Source organism: Balearica regulorum, chromosome 8, assembly GCF_011004875.1.
Source record: "Balearica regulorum gibbericeps isolate bBalReg1 chromosome 8, bBalReg1.pri, whole genome shotgun sequence".
In the NCBI taxonomy this organism is placed as follows: Eukaryota; Metazoa; Chordata; class Aves; order Gruiformes; family Gruidae; genus Balearica; species Balearica regulorum.
In genome coordinates, this window is record NC_046191.1 from 13967644 (window position 1) to 13991839 (window position 24196).

Sequence of the window (24196 nt, forward strand, 5' to 3'; positions counted from 1 at the left end):
CCAGCTCCTTGGGACAAAGCCGGGCGCCCCCGGGGCTGCCCGAATCGCCCGGCAGCCCCCCTCCCGAAGGGCCGGGCAAAGGGCCGCTGGGGCTAGCTGTGGGGGGCAGCAGCGACCCCGCGGCGCCACGGCATCGCCCTCGCGGGGGGACCAGACCGGGCAGCGCGACCGCTCCGGCGGCTGCAGAGTGGCCGGGCGGCGGGCGGGCAGGGAGGGCGGGCGGCCGGGAGGGAAGGCGGAGGGAGGGCGGGCGGCGGGCGGCGCCGGGCGAGAGGGTGGGTGGCGGCGGCGGCGGGCCGGGCGGCGGCGGCGGTGGTGGGGGGGACACCGCGCTGCGCCGCCGCGCCTCTCCCCGGCGCCGCGGAGCGAAGCGGAGGTGAGCGGCGGCGGGCCGTGCCCGGGGCGACGAAGGAGCGGTGGGAGCCCTGCGGGACGCGAAGGCGCGGGGACGCAGAGCCGGGCGGGTCGGGGCCGGTACCGGCAGCGGCCGGTGGCACTTGTGCCCGGCGTGGCGGGCTCGCCCCGCCCCCGGCGGCAGCGGCGCGCACTTAAGGCGCTGGCGGGGGCGAAGGGGCGCTGCGGGGCGGCGGGCGGGCGGGCGGGAGCGGCGCTGGCTCGGGGCGCCCCCCCCCCCCCCCCCCCCCCCCCCCCCCGGTTCGCCCGGTGCTGCCCACGTGCCGCCGCGGATCGCTCTCAGCGCGGCGGCCGCGCTCCGGGGAGGTGCCGTAGGGAAGGTGCCGTAGGGAGGAGGGAAGGTGCTCCGGCTGAGGGGTTTGCCGGCTGCGCTCCCGTCTAGCAGTCCCGACTACTAGAAGTACCTTTGGCTTCGGCACGGCCGGTGGCTGATCGAGCTCAGTAACTCAGAGACTTGACCGTCTCTCTGTGTTCTGCGTGGTTAAAGCCTGCTCTTTTTTTCTGCGTGGGAAGTTTTAGCCAGCGGGAATGTCCTGAGAGTAGAGATGGGAGATAAAGTGTAAAGTAGTTTGCAGAATTGGCTTCTGAATAAGGGAGCGTCTAAAATACAAGTTTGTGCTTCGGTGAGGGAACTGGGGAGTTGGAGACTTCAGTGTTGGTTACGTTAAAGCTTTAAAGCATTGAATTGTGAGAGGAGAATTACTTGGAAGATATTAGGACATTATTTTGAAAATAAATGCTTAACAGTAGAAGAAAAATAGAGTGTGGTTATCATCTCAAAACATTTCCGTTTGAGTATTTAACTTTTGACTGTGATTGGGCTGATAAATACTTTCCTTCTAGATGTATGTTGCAAAAACATTTGTTTATAGACGTAGTTTAACCACCAGCACATTTTGCATAGTTCCTCTGATGATATGCATGTGAGCATGATGTATTTTTTACGTTATTTTGCATATCTTACATGTGCAGAGATTATAAAGATACTGTACGCTATATTTGCATTGTATAATATATGCAGATAATTGTTTTTCCTGTGACTGATGCACTTAAAATATGATGCCATATCATATCACTCAGAAAACTGGAAAATTAGATTTGTACCACAGACTAATATTATGGAATTTGTGCTTCAAATGTCATTTGAACAGTGGTATGCCTTTTACAGTGTGTGTGTATTTGTTTTTAACTTTGCAGATGCCTTTTGATTGCAAGACTGCTGAAATGTTTTGAGGGCTGCCTCTCCTTTCCTAACCATGAACAGTTCAAAATCACCAGGACTGGCTGGATTTGGAATCTTAAAAAACACAACCTGCCACACAGAGAAGAAGATTTCAGTTTTCTTTTCAATAATCTTCATGACGGTGGGAATTTTGTCCAACAGTCTTGCAATAGCAATTCTCATGAAGGCGTATCAGAGATTTAGACAGAAATCGAAAGCCTCCTTCTTGCTTCTTGCTAGTAGTTTGGTCGTCACAGATCTCTTTGGCCACCTCATCAATGGAGCCATTGCAGTGTTTGTGTATGCATCGGATAAAGACTGGATTCGATTTAACCAGTCCAACATTCTTTGCAGTGTTTTTGGCATCTGCATGGTTTTCTTTGGTTTGTGCCCACTCTTCCTGGGCAGTGTCATGGCTGTTGAACGATGCATTGGAGTCACTAAGCCAATATTTCACTCTACAAAAATGACTTCTAAACATGTGAAAATGATGTTGACTATGGTATGTCTGTTTGCTGTTCTTATAGCTTTGCTGCCTATTCTTAGGTTTAGAGCCTATCAAATTCAAGCATCGAGGACCTGGTGCTTCTATAAAACAGAACATGTTGAGGACTGGGAAGACAGATTTTATCTCTTACTTTTTTCTTGCCTTGGGTTACTGGCCCTTGCTATTTCATTCTTGTGCAATGCTGTCACAGGAATTACCCTCTTAAGAGTCAAATTTAAAAGTCAACAAAGACAAGGCAGATCTCATCATTTTGAAATGATCATTCAGCTCTTGGCTATAATGTGTGTTTCTTGCATTTGCTGGAGTCCATTCCTGGTAAGAGCCTAATGTGTTTGCCAATTTTTAATGCACGTCACTGTATAAAAGTTATACTTTTTTATCTCCAGGTTTTAAGGTGCTTTAGCTGTGATAACAGCTCCATTCACTCTTCAGTGTATTAATTGTACAGTGTGTTGCCCGTAATGTATGTACTTACGCATCTATAACAAAAATGGTAATAATTCTCCACTTCTGATCGTAAACAAAGAAGGTTGAGGAAGCAAAATGTATAGGGACTGTGAGGACTTTATTTCTAGTGCTGTGAAACAGACAGTGGTAGCAGAATGGTGGCTAGAATAAATCAGAGCAAATATTGAGCTTGTCCAAAAATTCAGTGAAATCTTGGAGTGGCAAGTCTGTTTAGTCTGTACTGTGGTTCGTATCATTTTTTATTTATGGTAGTCTGTTAGTTGTTATTATTACGGTTTACTGCTACTTGTGAACTGTGTTATGGAAGATAGGAGTTAAGAACATAAAAATCCTCGGCTCCATTAGCAGGGTATTAAGGGCTTTGCTTTAGAGTCATGTTAAAAAACAGCGGTTGGCAGTGGGTTAAAATAAAAATTTGGTTTAGACCTGACCAAGCTGGGTTTGTAATCTGGACAGATGCCTAGCAAAGCTGCTCTGCGGTCGGTGGGCTTTCTGAGCTGTCCCGGCTGTAACTTAGGACTCCTTGCTGGTAACTGCTGGGACTCTTCCAAAGCAAAGTGTTGCTCATGCTAGCGTGTGCTCTGTCCGTGAGCAGGTTCAAAGGAAGCGGGATTATGATATGGGAAAGAATTTGATGGCTCCTGTTGTATGATGGCATTATAACACTGATATTAATTGTGATTCTTTTTACTGTAGTAAACCTGACTGAAGAAAATTTATTTTTTTTTACTAGAGTGAGAGAGGTTAAGTCACAAGTAATATGAAATCTTAATTTTTTTCACCTAGAAACAAGGTCCCGTAGTTTTCCATATGATATGAATGAGGAGCAATTTTGGTTTGAGCTTACAAATATAGAAATTTAAATCTGAGATCTGAATCAGATCCAGCTATAGCTCATCTACTTACTGCCTACGGTATAGTATGGAGTTACCTGAACTAGTCTTAAATGAGATACTGCTATTAGCCTAGCTGCAGTAGTAGGGTATATCTGGCAGGTAGCATTTAGTTAATCTGGTATCTCAAACTTCAAGGAGAGGGTCTGAATATAAATCTCTACATCCCTGAAATGCACAAAACCTTTCACTTTTGTGAAGCAGACAGAATTTTCCCCTCTTCCTCTATTGATTTTCTAGACTTGCTCTGCAGCATACTTTAAATTCATGTTGGCTTTTGTCAGTGTCCTGGCTGTGTATAGAACATAAACAAAGTTGTCAGAAGAGTATAGTAAGCTTTTGTAGTGAACTTACTTCCAGTTACTTCCAGACACCCAGTCACCTCTGAAATTTGTCTGAGGCAAGCCACAGAATGGTTTTCAAAAAAAGCAACGCAAATAATGGTTTTACTTTTTGTAAGGAAACAGTATATTATCCTCTGGTGACATTTATTTTCAGATAAAATAACTGTCTTTAAGGTTGGAATTAATTTGATTTTTAAAAAAGCCCTTGGGTGTCAAAAGAGCTATAGACTTTTTTAATTCAAAAGAGATATTCATTTATTCAGCATATGAAGGAACACTAAATTGCAACTACTGTGGTTGTTTTCTCAGTGTTGGCAATTTTGTTATGCCGTTCAATTTTTATTAATTATAAAAACATAATTTTAAAAATCTTGACAATCTTTAATGAAATCACAATGGTACTTTTGTTAAAGTATTTAACTTTGTCTAAGTTGTAGCTGACAATGAATTATTCCAGCAGCAAAATTTTTTTTCAGAGCCTTTTCAGAACTTACCATTTTCAGCAGCTGGTGATACAGACCAGTGAATGACTTTTTGCTTAACTTTGTACTTGGCAGTTTTGGGGAATGTGTTGCGGAGGGAGGCGATGTGCAAGCAATTCTGGTTCATCGGGCGGCAAATCTGCCGGCGCTCTCTGTGCGTTCCAGGCTTGCGACGCTTTGCTTCCGGATCTCTTTTGAAATGAGATGAGTCAAACTGTCACCAAATTTAGCCTGGCAGTATGGAAAATAGTTCTGCAATATGGACAAATTTATGTTAGAAATGAGAAGGTAAAAAAAAAAAAGTTAGTGTAAGGCAGGATTTAGTTCTTGAAACAAAGTTTCAAGGAAGTGAACAATTCGTGTTTTAGCCAGCAAGTTCGCTAGTCTGGGAAATGCAGCGGGACGGGGTCCTTGGGAAGGCATTACATTTCTTAGCTATTTGGATGGTAGAGTTTACATCAATGTTAATTCTCTGGATTACCCAATCTTTGTTTTGATAGCGTTCTGTTCACTGAAAACAATCAGAATTGTAAGAAGTGCAGTGTTAATTTAGCAAGCTTTATTGGGCTGCAGTGGAGCATACAGATGCAGTGGAATAAAGCTTTGCCAGGAACGTACTGCTAAGGTCCTACAAAGAGATCCAGGGTTTATCAAGGAGTATGATTTACAATGATTTACTGGTCCAAATCTACTCATCTGATTTATCTGAAAGCTCTCAGGGCTTTTAATTTGTGAAATTAATGGTTTGCATTCTATAATATAATCAGCACATACCAAAATAAGTATTTCTTGAAGTAGGTATGAGCAGGTGTTCATAGGTGAAATTATTTGGCAAAGTAGCTACGTACATGCTTGTTTTGCAATCGTTTGCTTGTTTAATTTTTTTCTCAAAGCTAAATCTAGAAGCCAGTGTCAATCTTTGAATTGTGCCTTTTACCCATGTTGTCTATCCCAAAGAGTGTACAGAACAAAATGTTACGTGAGAGTGAATTGCCTCAATATAAACCAAAGCGATTAGAAACCAAACAAACCTTTGGAAAAGAAAGTGGAGGAAGACGATGCAGTTTATGCCACATGTGGTTTGCAGATACAAGAGTTTGGATTTATTTGGTGTGATTCTCCATCTGACAGGGGTTTGCTTTGTTTATTTTTCTTCTTTTTTTAATCTAGTCTGGTGTTACGTCAATTGTCGTATGTGCATGGCTACCAAATACAGTCTATCCAATATTGTGATCCAAGTGCAGATTTACACAACTATTAGAATTAATTTTTTTATTTTTTTTTCCAAGTGGAGTTATATATTCAGTCACTGTCCTGTGCTAAAAAAAATCACCTTTAGGTGACATTAGAGGCACAAGACCCTGGATCATCCTTTATGGTGTCTGGTGTGAAACTGAACTTGACTTCTGCACCTGCTCAGTGGTAGTGAACTTGTTTTGGTGCCTTTATGTCTATGTGTAAATGTATGTGTGTGTGTGTGTGTGTGTATATATATATATATATAAAACATTTATTATTATATGTAATATTATAATCAATCACCACCTCTATTTTAAGACTCCTGGCGATCTGGAGCGTTTTTCAGAAGCAGAGCACATGGCATGGCTCATGTGGAGCTCTGCCTGGGGCTGTTGGACAGGGACTTCCTCCTGCTTTCTCTTCTTCTTCCTCCTGCTTTCTCTTCTTCTTCCTCCTGCTTTCTCTTCTTCTTCCTCCTGCTTTCTCTTCTTCTTCCTCCTGCTTTCTCTTCTTCTTCCTCCTGCTTTCTCTTCTTCTTCTTCCTGCTTTCTCTTCTTCCTCCTGCTTTCTTTCCTGAAGCTCCATCTCATCTGTTTCTGAAAAATGAGCAACTTTTTCAAGTTTTCTGTCACTGTGTGGGAATCTTCCCTTAATGAAGTACCAGAGTGAGGGTACTGCTTCTTCCCTTATGGGGGAACATTTATCTCCTTTTGAGGAGTAGAGAGTGGGAGGGAATTCACAAAAAAAAAGCAACCAGTGAAATTCATGAGTTTTCTTATAATCTATGTAGTCAATGATTTGTAGAGGCACAGTTGTACTGACAGTCCAAACAATTTTGCTTCGTGATGGGTAATTCCAGGAAAATACGTTCTGAAGATAGTAACATCAAGTTCTCTGTGTAGTAAGTCATCTTTTTTCATCCTTGCTAGAGTCTTAGCCCTTTGCTAGGGATATGTGAATTTCGTTGGATAAATTTGGTCCCTAGGGATTGGATTCCCAAAGCAAATAGTTGGGCTGGCGCATTTTGTGACAAGCATCTCTAATGAAATAGATGATTGTCATATAAAGCTGTTTTTTGGCCGTGACTTGATGTCTGGCCTGTCATGAAACAGCTTGTTTTTGGAACTGTGCTCATATGAACAAATTCTGACTTCAGTATGTCAAAAACTGTGGAGTTCAAGGGATAAACATATTTCAGATTTTGTTTTTGAAGTAACAAAGTGAACTCCCTGTAATTATGGATGGGAATCCATTATTCCAGAGTGAATTTATCTGTGGGAACAAACTATGATATGGAGAAGTGTCTAATCTTTTTCATGTGTGGAACACAGTCTTAGCCCAAGAAAAATACTTTTACATTTGAATTATTCTTGTTAAGATCTTTTTTCCGTGCAGTTATCTGATTGCTTTCAGTTCAGTTTTACCTGCCCTCTACTGCAGAAAATATCTGCTCCTTCTGGTTTTTTTAAAGATTTCAGCTATTTATTTCATATGATTAAATCAACTCTTAGTGGCTGCTTTTTTTACTGCCTAGATTAATTTCTAGCAGTCTCTTCTCATGTCATCTCTTCCCTTTCCAATTTGTTATGCTAATCGCATCTCTCTGAACTCACTCTGACTTCTTCTGGTCCTCAGAGTGTCTCGTGCGACAAGGCTTGATGGTTGGTTTTCGTGCACCTAGGGCTGCATTTAGCTTACAGTTCGCTGAATCACTCCAACCTCGAAGCTGCCGGCGCTGGCCTGAGTGGTCCTTCAGGGACGGTGCTGCTGGAGGAGGCGAGAAGGGCAGTGCTGCGCTGACGGGGATGCTCTTGGTGGAATGCGTACCCTTACCCCAGCCCACCCTGGTTGCTCCACCCGGTATTTCAGGTGCTGAGACAGGCTCATGGTTGGTATGCGCTGAAGGACGTCAGTGGGTTGCAGGTTTTACACTAACTAAATTCTAGGCCGCGTGGTTGCATACAGTATAAGGTACTTTGTTGCACAAGGCAATCCTCTGTGCATCTCATTTTAGTGTTTTTGTATGTGTGGTCATGTATATACACACACAGTGACACTTTGCCAGGAGTTCATACCCGTGTTACCCTGGAAGCATCTCCCTCCATTCCTGTTTTCTGTATTCGTTAAGAAGCTGGAAGTTTAAATTTCTGTTATACTACCTCATGCTTATATGAGCAACGGGCATCATGTGTGTGAGCTCGTTGCTTTGGCAATGCTGTTAGTATGCCTTCAAATATTGCTGGTTGTATTGTTCCTACAACAAAGCAGTTAAAAATTTGTCCCTTCTCTTGCTCCTGGTGATTTTCATCATCAGAAAATGCAGCTGAGGAGAAGCAGACGCAAGATGTCCCAAGATGCAGGTCCACGTTTTGCCAGTGAGGCCCTTGTCGCCATGTACAGTACAGCCAGCCCAGATCTCACGGGTGGTTGCTCTGCACAAGCGTCTTCTCTTGCACTAGCAAAACACATTGTTAGTCAGAGCTGCAGCCTCTGTGAGCTCGTTGTGCCTGCATAGGAGCTGCCGACAAGGAGAGTGACTTTTCCTTTTGAAAAAGAATAAATTAGGCTTTCACTTTCCAGTCATCTGTTTCTGAAGACTGAAGGAGATACTCTTAAACATGTTTAGCTAACCTTGCAGCTTTGAATGCTGTTGTAAAAGTTACTTTCACAGGGGAAAAACACACTTTGGCTGTCTTTCTCAAGATTCAGATTTTAGAGAAGATAATCAATGATAATTGCTATGTTTGTGCTGGCTTTTGTCATTGAATTCTTGTCATGTTTTACTAGAATGGTCGTCTGTTGACACCGTACAAAGACGCGATGTGTTGTCAGAGTAAAGAAGCTGTGGTTTGAGTTGGGTCTGGGCTCCGCTTCACACCCTACCTGGGCCGGCTGCCGGGCATGGGGGAGGTGACCCGCTGCAGGACCTCCACAGGAATACCCGTGGACGTTGTCATTGCATCTCTTGGGCTGGGTGCGAGCCCGTCTCAGGTGCCCACTTCTGCCACAATGGTTTTAATGAATTAATTGGTTTCATAGGGAAAGGAAAAAAGCTTTTTGCTAGCTGAAGGCGTGCTAGATACACCTCTTTATCTCTAGTCCAAAGCATCGCTACACTAATGGTTATTGTCGACTATAGGTCGTTATTTCTCTTCCAGGCCTTGCTGTGTTGGAAGAGGTCAGATCAGGAGCGGCTGTTTGAGTGAATAAAATGCTCCCTGAGTTCCTCTGGAAAGAAAAGAAAAAAAAAAAATCCCACATGGGTTTGCTCGTCTTTCAAGCCACACTAGAAAAAGGGCTCTCACTCTCCCTGTTATCATGGACTTTTGTTTGCCGAGTTTGTCAATACATCTGTTAACACTGCAAATTCAATTACTGTTCTTGCTTGAGTTCCTCTGAATGAGCTTCTCATACTGGGGGTTAAATCGCTGAAGTGTTGGTGTCATTCCTAATGTTATGGCCCAAAAGATATTTTGGATTAAGTAGCTGATTTTGGGGGTTAAGAGGAAAGAGAATTTTGATTGAAGTTTTTGTTAGTCTCAAGTCAGAATAGTCTTTTTAGCTTAGTTTCCTGTGGAATAAGGTTTAAGCAGCAACTGAGAGAGTTTGAATGTGCTTTTGTATGTCACCATGAAAATACACCATGGAAAGAAATTGCAGGTGTTTGCAGAGAGAGAATAACAAAATTTAATACAATGCATTTACAAATCCAATCCAATCTATTCAGATGTGTTTCTATGATACTAGAAACCCTTGGATAAGACATTCATACCTTTTTCTGGTATTGGTTGTAGAGATCTTTCTTTTATTTTGGATTCTGAAGAGGCACAGCTGGCAAATTTCCACCAGGTTAGATGAGAAATGGAATGACCGTTGTTTTAGAGTATACCCACCTGCTGATACTGAATTCCAAAGGTACTGTTTCAGTGTTCAGAATTGGTCTGTTCCTATTTTCATCTTTTACAGTTTGTAGAGATTTTACGGGCCTTAGCCTTTCTGAGAAATATGAATCATTTAAAAAAAATGTTTTTAAGTGTGGGCCAGGGTGTAGTTTATCATAGAGTGCTTAGAAACTCTGTATTAATTGTGCCTATATTTGTAATTCAAGTGTTTATCTCCCTCTCACAGAAGTCAGGGAGTTAAGCTGCTGAGATGCTCTCTCAACAGGAAAAAAGTTCTGGAGAAGAAGTGGTCGGCATATTGTCCTGCAGTAATGATCTGAACTGGGGAAGGAAGGAGAGCTGAGATTGACAGGTTGTCCTTTACCAGAGGCTTTTGGGGAAGCATAATTATAGGTCTTGTTATCTATGTTTGCTCGCGCTGTTTGGAAAAGCTTATGTAAAGCCTTTTTCTGAAAATGCAGTGCCATCAGAGTGCACTGAGGTTGGTTTGTTTTGGAGAGAAAAAGTAGGGAATGCAGGTTTGCAGTCATGTAAGACTGTTCCATTTTCAAAACAACCTGGTCCTGTTTTTCTTTCAAAATTGCTTGCCACTTGATTTTTAAATTTGTATTGTATATGGAATTAAACCATAAAGATTTATAAATTGAAACACAGTATTTCCTTCCAAATAGGTGTCAGTGACTTTCACAGAAAATTTCGATTTTTTTCCAATTTTGAAGTTGCCATCTCAAAAAAAATCAAATTCTGAAAACTTCGGCCAAATAAATTTGCCATTCATAACCTCCCCTTATTTATTCAGTTGGTAAAGTTTTTGGATTCTGTGCTTGATATTAAAAAGTAAGTCAATTTGACATACATTCCAGTTTGGTTTGATATAAGAGAATTCTTCCTATTTCCTAGATATTACACTTGTTCAGACCTTTCTTGCTTGAAAATATCATACACTGCATAACCATTTTTGGAAAATTTCATACATGAGATAACCATTTTTGGATGGTTATTTTAGGAAAGTTCTTTTTCCTGACTGTCTGAAGTCTTTAAATGGTAAACTTGTTGCCTAAAAGTCTCTGGGACAAATACACTCACATGGAACATCTCCAGAAACTCCTCCATCCTCACCAGGTTTAACATGACAGACATCAGGGTGTGATATAAATTTGTCTGTTCTGTGAGATATTTATTATGTTATTGTGGTGTTAATTCGTGATCTTATGTTTTGCATGGTGATTATAAATGTTTCTAGCAGAAGTTATTTGTCTGAATAGCAATGTAGAATCAGTTCATGTCTGAGAGAGCACATTATTTGGATCCTCTTCTGGGAAATATGCTGTTCAGCTTCAAAACAGAGCAGTAAGTCTTATTTCTTTTAAGACTTAAATTTTACATTAAAATATTCAGAAATTGCTGAATTACAGCTGGTTACTTGGGTTACAAGCTCCCTGAGGGAGGAAGGTGCCTGTTTAGTGTGTGCATGCACAGTGCCTACCGCAACAGGAGCATCATCCCGTCCTGGGTTCTGTGTATGAGCTCTTACAAATAATAATGGTCAGGTAGCAGAAGGCTGCAGAAAAGGTTTACACCAGGAGTTACAGTGAAGGTTTAGTAGTTGTGACTCATCCTCTTGGATTCATTCTCATATCGGAAGAGACGAAATAGCTGAGCGGCTGAATGAACCTGAGCCGCGTTGTGGGTAATACACTGTCTCACGCTGAAGGATTGCTCTTATCTACTCCAGACAGAGCGGGGAGTGGAGAGAAGCTCATAAGCTCGCTCTTAGCTCTTTTTAATGAGCCATATGAAGACCTCATTCAGAGACGTGTGCCGAAGGGCGGGTTTGAATGGCATTGGAATTGTGCTTCTGAAGAAGGCTAAAGATGAGCCTTTGTGTAAGGGATGTCCTGAACCAGGGATGTCCTGAACCCTGGTTTTTAGGACATTAGGCGTCAATACTAAACTCACAGAAACCAAAGATTACTTTGTCATTGGAGAAATGGAAGTTAATGGCTGATCTCCAGCTGGTCCCCTACTTGCTGTCCTGGACCTGTGTGCTGCCAGCAGCCTCAGGTGGCTTGAACCCTGCGTAAGCCGGCTGTGCACAGGCTGCACGGCCACCCCAGAGTTGTGGGAGTGAGGGAGGATGTAAAGGATGTAGTGAGTCTGCCCGTGAGCAACTTCGCCACCGTGTAATGACCAACAGGACATGAGGATGTGGGGAGGAAGGTTGTTGTGCTGGCGGGGATGCGGCCGGCTGCATTCACCTCTACCTCACTTGCACGGAAAGGTGTTAAAACAGATGGTGGAGCAGGAAGGAGGTGAGGATTCATGTGAGTGATAGCAATTTCTTTTAGGATTTGCAGTTCATTAGTGAGTTGGAAATAAAATTGAATCCACTTTTTACCAGGAGTTTGTGTTTGCAGTAGAAATAAATCACTCCTAAATGGTGATTTGATTTTTCTCTTCCTTCCCTCACCTAAAAGGTGGTCCAGCTGCACAGCAGTCCCTTTTAATTTATTTGCCAACATAAAAGAAAAAAATGATTGTAAATTATATATTCCAACTGGGTAAATATATTGCTAATTAATTAGCCCTGATATTTCCGTTGATAGCTTCTTAGTGTGCTTCTCCAGAGTGATATATAGAATAAGTCACTTTAATGAAAGGCACACGTCACATCTTCCGTTGCTTCCAGCCAGATTTGCAGATACTGCAAATCAGATAGCACCAAGTCATTAGGTGATTATGACTCCAATCCATCTTTGAAAAGATTTCATTTTCCTCCACTGTGTATGTTGCATACATGGTAAACATAAACATACATAAAATATAATTACAAATTAATGTATCTTTTTTTTCCTCTCCTTATTTTCCACCAACACCCCTGTAATAAACCCCATAATTTCCCAGACAATTAAACTGAAGGTCTCACTCCGTTGGTAGACAACAGAGTAGTTCTTTGCTTTTTTTAGACCTGCTGTTACTTGAGGTCTTGCAGGCTCAGTCACACATCAAAGCCATCTGCATTCCTGAATTCTAGAAGAGTTGAAAAGGCCACTATATGTCATGACTGACTCACAGTGAAATTCTTCTTCCTTCTTTTCACACTTCTAATATGTATGGGTATCTCTGGGTTCGGTGGTAGTTGCCCTGAAAGCCTGCATGTATGTGCCATTCCTCTGAAGCCAAGGAGTGACCTGTCCAAGGAACCCTTAGAGAATTCAGCCTAACAAATAAGAGAGAAATAAAAGAAACGGCCAGGTGCGAACTGGCAGATCCTTATAGAAGAACACTGTCTTGCTCTCAAAAACATATTGTTTAACTGATAAAAATGTGATTGTTTTCCAAATGAGTGACAACCTGAAAAAGCAAAGCAATAAAAGAGAAGTAATAGGGCATTTCCAGGGTTTGAAGCTTTACCCGAGTGACCCTAAAGGAAGAATGAATGGATCCTGAATACATACAGTGCCTAAATACTTACGCATATATTCTGTAAATACTTATTATTTGATTTGATTGTTTTTCTCAGGATGATCCTTATTATGCAGTATTAGAAATACTCTATTGTTTTCTGGTCCCAAGAGGTCTAGCAGTTGTTCTGCAAAGTTTCTCTCAGCATTGCTGGGTAAGGAATATTTTAATTTTATCTGAATGTTTTGTACAAGAGATTTTTGTTATAGGCCTTATGGTTAGGCAGCCATACGTTCCTTGCTCTGTGGAAGCAGGCTTTCATGTAACTTTCAAACATGCAGCTCAGGAAGCAGCTGGTTTATTTGACTTTGACACAGACACTGTGTCTCTTCATAATGAAGTGAGTCATTTACTGTTTTCAGCACTAAACTCTTCTCTGTCCATAGCCATTCCGCTTGCCTTTCACATGGGTTCATCAATTAACCTGTGAGAGGAATTACATCGAATCAAAGTATTTCTAATTTTGAGAGGGTGTAAAGGAAAGAAGGAAAAAAGACAGCCAATCCAAGATAGAAATACCTGGATTCTCTCACAGGAACAATGAGGTGACCTGGAATGCTTCACTGAAGCCTGGCCTGAATTTATGCAAATAGGTAGTGTCTAAGGGGAAGGTTGACAGAAGGGAAAAGCTTCACTTTCAGTCAATGTTTGCAAGTTTATGCACACAAAGAAATCCTTCTCTTTATGAGGCTGACTTCGTAATTGCGTTCCTGCCTTACACAGAGCACGATAATGCCAAAGGCAGTTAATAAAATAGAAGTAGTGAGAATAATGTCATGGCAGTTTACTTTTTTTTCCAGTAATTTTGACAAACTCTTCTATACATAAAAATCTCATTTCAAATGATGTTTCCAAATGCTTATTCAGACAGTATATTGCTGTACATAAATATTTTGCATAAAGCTGTAAAAAGACAGATGGTGGAAATGTTACACTTTAATGGCACGGTGATGGAGTGCAATAGACTGCGAGTCCTCCACAGACCTGAGCCTGCGTGAGGAGGGCGGAAAGCTCAGAAGAACTGAACGGCCTTAGCAAGGAGGGATCACGTGGCGAGGTCAGATGGAGCCAAGCTGCTGGGTGGCAAGGACCCACAGAGCCTTAATTTAATGTCACGGCTGCAGTTTTGTACATATGCTGCTGGACTATGCTTTCTCTGGCGTTCGGTTGATGTGAGATCTGCCCTGCCAGTTCAGAGGGGTGCTTGGACGTACCGTTTCAAGGCTTTGATCTTGGCAGCATGAGGAAGGGCACGTGTATCCTGAATGGTACCGTGTTCATGGAGCAGCAGCATCGGCTGGTGAGAAATTGCCTGGTCACAGAACCACCTGCATCTGAGAAAGGAATATGAGAAATTATTTTCATTTGCTTCATGGAAAATGTTGTGGTTTTGTGTTTTCTCTATACTTTTTTGACTTTTATCACAGCAGTAGTGCTTTGGGAGCGCCTCCGAGCTCCGAGTGCCTTTAGCTTTACAATATCTCCAAAAGATTTACGCAGCTCCATTTTAAGGGGGGGTAAATATGGAGCACATGGAGGCTAAAGATGTTTTTGCAACCTCAGCTACCTTTAGTCATCTGAATCTTTTCTGTTTCTCGTTTGGATTCTGTGTTTTCTGAGAGAGACTGCGACCCTGATAGGGTAAAGGTCTTTCTCAGACTAGCTGACGATAAGTAAGCTTGCGTGTTTAAGGATGCACATCACGGCCAGTAGTAGTTACCATCCTTGATTTACCTGTTTTGGACTAGAACTTGATTTCGGGATGTAGACGCAGATTTTTCCCCAACTGAATAGTGAGCCAGTGGATCTGTTGTTAATTTTTAGTGGCTTTATTATTTTTTCACAGAAGAGTACACGGGAGAAAAGGGGACTGCGTTTTTGCCGCTGATCCTGCAAAACTTTATGCATGGAAGTGTTACATCTCCCCTTAAAAATACCCTCTGGACTTTAATGTGGAGGAAGACTTGCTAACGCATTTTGTCTTCTCCAATTCCTTTTTAAGTACGCATTTAAAAAATTTAAAATCATTATGCTCAGTTAAAATTTACTTGTTAGCCCAAATACATATATACAGCCCAATATATACAAGTATGGTCCATGTTTTTCTTTTAAAAAGGGGAAGGAAAACATTAGGGGAAAAACATGTTGCAGATCTATAACGTAAAAAGCATTATGCGGCGTAAGTAGTACAGTGTGTGTACTAACATTTTGATGGCAGAAGTGGTGTGCTACGTATTTTTGACTTACATGGAATCACATAAAAATAAAATGAAGCATACTCAGCTTTGTTGCAACAAATGCTTGGTTTGTATACTGCAATATCTATATAGCAATGTTATAGGCAATTTGCTGTCAGTGTTTCTTTTCTAATGGCTGTTCTTAGGAGATAAAAAATGGTACATAAAATATGAAGATAGATACTTTTTGATTTCTCTCTCCTCTTTTGCAAATTTTTTCTTAAAGTTTGTGTTTATAGAGTATTACAAAGTATCTTCTGTCAGCTCTTGCCTATAGCAGACTGCAGCTTCTTTGTAGCATGTATGAATAATGGCAGTTCCAAAAACTTCTGGAAATTCAAAATAATTATATATTTTTTGTTTCCATAGAGTGGGACATAGTGAGTAGAATACTGCCTTGAGTGCTGCGTGGTTTAGGAGAAGGGGATATGCACCTCTGGATTCGACACAGGCATCAGTGACAAAATGTAAATACTCTGCAAATATTGAAAAGAACATACACTTTCTTCCATTAATGACAATTCTCAGAACTGCTTGTAATGAAATCCAAAGGAAGAGGAAGAGGTTTGGGAGGGTCTGCAAGGTTCCCACAGGGAAATGGAGCCTGACGGCTGAGCTACAGAGGAAGAGAATTTCTGATATTTGTTTGCACGTAACAAAATCGGTCTGTCTGCTCTGCTTTCCGTGTCAGTCTCTTGGTGACTGGTTTTTATTCAGTTTCCTGAAGTCTAGGATAGAACCTGGATTTAAAGCCTGTGTGCTGAAATGCATCAAAGTAGTATTACAGTTTGCCCTGTTTCCTAACTATCTGTAAAGTCTGCTTCTTGTTTTGACTGGCTGTCCTTGAGTACTAACAGGAATGTGACTAAGCAGCACTGCCATTTAGCTTATTAGTTGTTCTCATATAATTGAGATCCAATTGGAAGGGAAATTAAAGACATGCTGTTTGTATTTGGAGAGTGGTGTGAAGCTTTGGAGCAAATTTTTTTCAGTTTGTTGCCCTGAGCTTTGTCGCTAAGGGAAATGGCAATTCTCTGAATGCTATCTGCTAGATGCGAAATTGTAGAAGTCAACAGTTTCAAGATGTTTTTAAAACTTTTCCATCAGACCTTCTGGATCTTGCACAGTGAGCTTTGGTTCTAGTGAAGCCTAAAATTGGACAAAAAGGATGGAGAAGTTTCATGTATTGTGTCAAGTCCTTGCTTGACACAAATTTGATTTCTCTGTATTTATTTTTAGGGACAGGGAATTCTCAGGTCTTTCCTTAAACCAGCAAGGACTAAGATGAGTCAGAGTAACTTTATACCTTACAAGCAGGCAGCCTTGGTTCAAAAAGTCACCTTTAGAGTTATGCTTTTATAGTTACTTTCCTAAAGAAAGTTTGAATTGTACTGGTTACACCATGTGATACTTTCATTTCTTTGCAAACCAGGGAGACATACTACAGCTGTGTCCATGTAAACATTGTATAACTCAGCAAAACACTACTTGGATTTTTACATTTCTAAATATGTTAGAAAATGTCATGAGTTGCGTTTATTATTTACCAGCTGGGGATTAATTTTTTGAGTCGTGCTGCTGAATCTGCATTAATTCTAAATTCAGTTGTAGAGATCAAAGGCAACCAGATATGATGCAATCATGTTGCCTCTTCCCGCTTCCCCACTTGTGTGCCGCTGCCTACAGAGGACAGAATTCCGTCATCACGCTAACCTGGTGGACCTACAGGGAAGGAAAAAGTCAGTCTTTGAATTGGTTTCTTGACTTTGAAGTAATTATTGAACAGTATTAGTCAAATAAGAAGAAAAGAAGTGCCCTTGGGTGCCTGCAGAGGAGGTCCTGCTCTCGGAGGGCAGCTTAGCACTGCAGCAAGCTCTGGTCGCAGTTTCTGAGCCGGTGACTTGTGCCAGTTCAGGGACACGACTTTCTCACGCCTAGGGAGCAAGTGCCGACTGTCTGCATGTTTTGATTCAGTAAACAGTTGGTAGTGTATTTGGCCTTTTTATAATTTATGATTTCAAAATGACTTTGGAATAGTATTTTAAGAATTTAAATTAAAACATTAGAATGAAAATGTGATAGAAATAATAATTTATATTGACCTTGCTCCATTCTACCCCTATTCAGCTAGAGTTTAGGGTCTTGTTCTAGAAATCATCAGATGGCTTTTTAGAAAGGCTCCAGTAGCCGGGACATGGTCTCCTCTTTGCCCTCTCTTTGCACGCACTTGGCTTCAGTTGCCTGCAGTTTTCCGACGTGTTTTCTCAGAAGACGTGGAAGAGCTGCCAGTACAGTGCAGGCTCTTTGGAGGAGTGAGAAGCTATCATCTCGCTTCATACCCAGAGACAATGTGATGGTAACATGTCTGTCACTACCACTGCTCTGCCACCAGTGTTTTAGGATAAAAATGCTTAGGAATCTCTCGTGCTTGAGATTGGGCTGAGATTCTCTTAGTCCAGGCCTATGCAGAAATCTTAGCCTCTCAGAACTTCAAAAAGGTGGGGTATCATTTTATGTTGGTTTTAGTGATACGAGAAAGGAATCATTTTTTTTATTTCTGAATAACACTCCCAAATAATATAACTAACATGGCCAGAAAATTCTTATTTTATGAAACAGCATTGTAGATAGGGTAGATTTTATCTTATTATTTCAAATACAGGGATACACAGCTGAGTTGCTTAAGCATTTAACTATGTACATAAGCTGTACTTGCTACTTGTGAGTTCAGCTATATTATTTTTTTATATGTCAGTATTCAGAAGAGGTCACTTAAATGTTTTGGATGAAGCTTCTCCAAGTATCAGAATCCATAAAATTATGTATCAAATGTTCTTGTTGTCTTGATTTACGTTACGTAAATCCATAACCAAAACAGAAGTACTTTATGTTGAGCCAGCAAGTCAAACAGCAAACGAATGGATTCACTTAGAGGTGATTACTACTAAATGGAAAGGATTCTCACAAGTTTGCTAGATAACATGCGAGAAAATAGCACAGTTTTACAAAGTCCGGATGCCATCTTTTCCTAGATGACAATGTCTGCTGCCTCCTCCTCCAGGCATGAAATTCCCAGATTTGGCATTTATTAACTTTGCAGAATGCAAGAGAAGAACCACAAACCACAAACGAAATTTCAAAGTACATCACGAGGCAGATCAGGAAGCTGTATGTCTGTATGAAGTCAAGCATAGGATATATCCGAGAAGAACATTGGTTTATGAGCTCTGTTGTGCTGCCATTTGCTGCCCAGTCTGACTTGCATGAGTAAGGAGTGCACCCTCTGAGTCTGGCTTGTGGTGTTGGACCTCTAATAAATAAAATGTAGGACTGTCCTGAGAAAACATCCCGTGCAGAAGCCAAAGGAGTTGTCCAAGTTTGGGTGAGCTGCTGATGCCAGAGAGGAATGTGCCCAGCAGTTGTGGGGTGAAAAGCAGATTCAGGGAACTGACTTGTGTTTGTGTTGGCTCGGTGCTCAGACATTCCTCCTCCTCCTCGCACCAGTTCCCAGCTGTGCTTCTGCCAGTCTTACCAGCTTCCTTAGGAATGTTCCTAGGGGCTCTCTTCGCTGCTCCCATAGATGTCCATACAGAAATGCTTGATCAAATGCTTAATCAAACAAGTACAGTCTCCTTTTATGCGTTCACTCTGCTCCACTCAAGTTTAAACTCAGATGTGATGACCAGGAAGCTATAGGTAGGGCCTAGGAATACAGAGAAGCATTGAAAAAGGAGTAAAATAGGTTTGCTGGGATCTTGAGCGGTAGTTCAAGAAGAAGTTCTCGTTCATTATTATTTTTTAGGGGTTTTTGTTTTTTGGGTTTGGGGTTTTTTTTACAATGTATGTTTGTGAAAATACGACCCTCTGCACTCAGACAGACTGACCCTACCTCTCATCGCCCAATAAATCAGTGTGCCCATAGCATCAGTTGTAAAATATCCCGGTTCTTAGTTAAATAACTGTATCACTTTAAAGGCTTTGGAACTCAAAGCCTTACAGTGTTTCATCTTTCTACCAAAAAAGTCTTCATATGCTTTTAACATTAATAATAGAGAGAGAGAATTTACCGCCCTCTGGCAGATTCCTGGCTTTGCAGAGTCAGGCTTTCTTCACACAGGAACTCAGGTTACAAAACCTCAGTGGCAGAAAGCCTGCAAAGGAGGGCTCTGCAGGGCAGGAGCCCCGGCGGCATGTGTTTCGCTAGGGCTGGTCTTCCAAAGCCTAGGTTGCGGCTCTGCAAAGCGGGGAGGCCAGCCACAGCTTACTGGGCTGGTGTAGCTCTTGGGTATCCTCTGCCAGAAGCAGTCCTGCTGAGCCGTACTGGAAGACTAATGCCTCCACCCGTGTGAAACTGTTGGCTCCGGCAGCGTTGTTGCTGGTGGAGGTCTGTCCATGTGCAGCACCTCCGCAGGTGAATGAAACCCCCTGTGTCTCCACTGGCAAGAGGAGGGGTGTCAGCGGCCCCTGTCATGGCTTAAATTTTTCTAGAATCCTCTAAACCCTTTGGTGTTAATAAATTGTATTGTGTTGCAGCTTAAAACGTGTGAATCTTCTTGATGGAATCAAGGTGCTGTATTCCTTATGCAGACTTTAAATTGGAAAATGTGAAAAAATAAATACCTTTCATAAAAATGTTCTGACCTAGCAGTGGCCTCTCTCCTTGAAAAAACTCATCCCTGGAACTGTGTTGGCATGCTTTGTTAGCTCAAATTCTGGATAAGTCTTTTATTCTTTGCTCAAATGAGTCCCTGGTTTTGGAGGATATTCTCTGACTGGTTGCCATCCTTTGCTCAAGGTTCAGTAGAAGTAGTTCAGCAGAGACATATGTATGTCCTATGTAAAACATTAGAGGATTTCTAGGATGATAAATGTTACATGCTTGCAATTATTTACTTTGCAATTGGGATGCATTGGTGCTCTGAAGATAAGAGTTAATGCTGAAACAATCTCGCTCATTTACATGCTGTCTTGGTGCAATTTTTTGATGTATAATTTTAAAATATTCTATTTTCAGGTGGCAATGGCCAGAATTGGGATAAATGAGAGTCGTTCCAGGGAGAACTGTGAAACAATAATTTTCGCTCTCCGAATGGCAACGTGGAATCAGATTTTAGATCCCTGGGTGTACATTCTTCTCCGGAAAGCCGTACTTAAAAATCTGTACAAGATCACAAGGGGATGTTGTGGTGTGCACATCATAAACTTGCATATGTGGGAACTGAGCTCCATCAAGAATTCTTTGAAGGTTGCAGCAATATCTGAGTCACCAGTAAGTTCCAAACAAATAAATCTACAGCCGCTCAGCTCTATGGGCCAATAAAGTTAAACACAGTGTACGAAGAGATGATGGAGGCAACGCTCGCACACGGGCAATGTCTTAAAATTAATTCTGAGGCTCAGTGGTTTGGCATTTGTTTTAAATTGTGAGTGGTTTGCTCTTGTTGCTTACTGGTTTAATATTGCTACTTCAAAAGATGCACTTGAATGTTTTAATTCCCTTTAGAATACATCCCTTCCAAAACTGGTAGTAGAATGATAAATCATCCTGTAGTTCTCCCTTCCAGGTACTAAAGTGAACAGGGTTCCTTATAATAGTCCCCACCAAATCCTTTACCTTAGCAGGCTTCTTAAGAACACGCGCAAGTGCAAAAGTGATCTCTAAGGTGATTTTTAAAAGGGGTAGATTTTACTTGCCAGTGATACCCCCAGATCCTTTGCTGAGTCACTGCTTCCTAGGGTAAAGTCCAGCGTCCTTTCCATAAGGGTATTCTGTGCTTCTAGGCATTGAATTTTCCAGCTGGACACATGCAAGGCATTTTGCTTGTGCCCAGCTTATTAAAAGATCCAGTTTGCTTCGTTCATTGACTTGACCTCTTAATTGTTTACTGTTCCATGAATTTTTGGGAGAGCTGCAAACTTCACCAGTGTAAGCGTTCCTTTCAAACCACTGACAAAACACGAGGTTCCCTGTGGGAACACAGAAGCAGATTGACTCAGCTTGCTTACGGTTACATTTTCAGATCTATCAGTGAGTTTTTAGTCCTTTCAACAAATTTGGTTGAAATTAACAGGCATAAAGCTCTGGGTAGTCTGTGAAAAGACTAGGTTCTTTTTTTTCCCCCAAATTGAAGGCAGTTTCTTGAAGCGTTCCCCTAATGCATATACTGAAATGCTTGGGAGGTGCCTCTGCTTCATTTGCAAAAGGTCACGCATGTCTCGTGAAAAATGTGTGTGGCCAAATGAGCACCTCTGCGGGGAACTGCCCTGGGAGCGGGGTTTTGTTTGTGAAAGCAAACTGCACACTCTGGTTTTGCAGGGTCTGTGTCTGAAGAGCTGAGGGCATTCAGTATATGCGAGGGTGCCAGAAAGTTTTCAGGACTTTACACAGGAGGCCCTTCACCTTTAATGCTGCTAAAAGAAGCTTTGGGTTTTGTGACTGTATTCTGTTCAGAAGCAAAAATGAGAGCATCAGAGACTTTGTAGCAGAGGGATTGTTTTAAGATAGAAATGTGTATGTTATTTTTACCTACTTAACTTCAAATAACTACATTAGTGAATTGCTGGTATATTTGGACAAAGTAGTTAGAAACTGATTCACCAAGAAGACAGTCCGAGGGACCAAAACTATTCACAAACTACATATTCATGTTGTATGCGAGAATAGTTTAAGTCAGAAAATAAAAAACCCAAAAGGTTTAAATATTTCAATTTTTTGTTTTAAGAGCGATTTCCTTTTTGTTTTAAAAAGGTTGAAAAATAAGTGGGTTAAATAACCCGGTAATGAAATGAAATAGCTTCATTTACCCTAAAGAATTTCTGTATGTGATTTATTTCCTCAGTCACGGAGCTGATAAACCATGGACAGGTTTGATGCTGGTATAAGCTCAGCACTGTTGCTTCATGTGGGTTCTGCTGAAATCTGGAAGCGTTCATTCAGTGCTCAGTTTGGCTTTTTCATTACATAGAATGTGATGCCAGTGTATCTGTTGACATAAATTATTTGTTCTTTGTGGAAGATTGTTGTTTTAGCAGCTGCAAAAAAATGTTGCTCCGTAAATTGTTGAGATATTTGATCCGTGAATGAAGCTCATCAATGTTCCATTTTGTTATGTGAATAAATGTAGTTTGTGTAGTTCATACTGGTTGACTTGTAAAACAAACAAAAGTTTATATGTATATGTGATTTCTTATATTTTGTGTACTAATACATATTGAATGTAAATTGCAAAGCCTCATTAAAGTTATCAAACTGTATCTTGAGAGTTACGATATTTTTGTGTAACAGATCTGAAGCTGCTAAAAATAATCCCTCTGACAAAAAAACTTTACAGTGGCTTCAAGCCAGCCACTGCCGTTCACACATGTGGTATCAGTTGTGAAGGTAGGGAGGAGGACAGCGAGAATTCAAATAGGAGGTGCCAGTGTTTGCACACTTCATTGTCACTACCCAGTGCAGTTGGTGGTCTGAGGCAGACAAGGTCAAGTTCTGATGATCCATGCTTAGAAAATGCAAATAAAAGTGGAGCTGAGGGAGTTCGGTGTTTGGAATGAAAGTGTTTTTATCCAAATATCTGCTGACATGTTACACAGACTGTGATAAGTTTCACATACACTATGAATCTGGAAAAGAATGGGAGTTTTGCTCTTAATATTTTATCTTGTCCAGTGACGTGGTAGCCTGCAGAGGCAGCTCAGGATGCAGTCACCCAAGGATCTGTTCCCACTGAAAGGGATTTGATTATCACTGCATTTCATCTCACAGGAGAGCCAGCAATGTGCTGTGTTGTATGATTAGCAAATTATATGTTTTATGGAATATGAGACTATAAAAAAAATGGGACAGCTTCACACTAGGATCTGAGTATTCCCCAAAGGGCAGTCTGCTTAGCAATGTGCTGATGATCTCTTTAGAGGCTGGCTAACGATGTGAGCAGTCACGAGCTGCCTGTTTACTGCCAGGCAGTAATTAGTGTCTCCAGAGCAGGCAGGGGCAGTAAGTGTTCTGGTGGGAAGAAAGTGAATCTCATTTCTGACTAATGACCGAGGAAATCCTCAGGGTGGGAGAATATTTTAATCTAATTGGGATCTGAAGCAATGGCAGGCTATATAGGAAAGCACGTTATCCTAAACCGAGGTCCTAGCCTGGGCTGAATCAACCTGCTGAAGCAAACAACGCATCGGTGACAAGTTTCTCATCGCAAGGATTAGGCAAATATCTGTAGTTTGGTGCAAAGATGGAGAGCAAGGTTCAAGGTCTTTTTGATCTGATTCTTGAGGCAAAGTGTCCATCTTGTGTGTTTAATTTCAGATATTTGTATATAAGTGTTCTTATTACTTTATTCTGATATGTTAGGAATGATTTCAGGAACAGCAATACGTACCAGTTCTATAGCCATGGTGATCCTTTAGGACAAGATGTTGGGACCTTTCAGATGCGCCTTGCCTGCCGAAACACTTCTCCAGGATGTTACCGGTAGCACAGCACACCGCTGGTGAACTGCACAGGTTGGCATGAGATTTAATTCTCAACATTTGGGATGCTTGGGAAAAGCACTGAAATCTCAAGGGAGTTTGCAACATCTATCGTGACTTTTGTTGCTTCCTAAAAAAACCCAGGTGCTTTTCAATTTAAACTTCCGTGATCTGCCACCATTAAAACTGGCAAAACTTGTCTTTGATTTCAGCGAACGATGACTTTCAATTCAGTCTTGCTGCTTTATACTGAGGAAAGTGTTTACTCCTTGAACAGACAATGTTTTCCTGCTGAATGTGAGTTAATTTTAATACTTACTAGGAAACCTTAAATACTAACAGTGTAATGCGTTTCTAAAGATGAGATAAAAGAGGGGCTATTTAATACGAGTAGTTGCATTTTGTATTCTTGAGGTAACCCTGAGTTTACTACTTTGTGATGAGGAATAGCTGCAAGGAAAAAACCCCCACAATTATGAGTTCCAGTAACCATTGGCCCTCAAATAGTATTGAGTGTATATCTCAGAAGGAAAATATTGCACATTATTAC

The 24196-nt window shown here is 41.4% G+C and overlaps 1 protein-coding gene across 4 annotated transcripts; it reads left to right on the forward strand.

Moving 5' to 3' along the window:
- Window positions 1-256: 256 nt before the first annotated feature.
- PTGFR (prostaglandin F receptor) lies at window positions 257-22428 on the forward strand. Of its 4 annotated transcripts, none has more exons than XM_075759760.1 (3): window positions 257-376; window positions 1612-2459; window positions 20189-22428. In XM_075759760.1, exons 2-3 carry the CDS (start codon window positions 1671-1673, stop codon window positions 20492-20494), a joined length of 1095 nt encoding a protein of 364 aa, XP_075615875.1. In that variant the 5' UTR covers window positions 257-376; window positions 1612-1670; the 3' UTR covers window positions 20495-22428. The 4 variants fall into 4 exon arrangements, with proteins under 4 accessions (XP_075615875.1, XP_075615878.1, XP_075615877.1 ...); XM_075759763.1 differs by having other exon boundaries at window positions 1612-2138; XM_075759762.1 differs by lacking the exon at window positions 257-376 and adding an exon at window positions 589-1037.
- The last annotated feature ends 1768 nt before the right edge of the window (window positions 22429-24196 follow it).

What these genes read in the sequence shown, in the direction of transcription:
- PTGFR (XM_075759760.1), top strand. Translation starts at nt 1,671, where the DNA reads ATGAACAGTTCAAAATCACCAGGACTGGCTGGATTTGGAATCTTAAAA. An exon ending in TTTGCTGGAGTCCATTCCTG is followed by an intron (nt 2,460 to 20,188) that starts GTAAGAGCCTAA and finishes TTCTATTTTCAG; the next exon opens with GTGGCAATGGCCAGAATTGG.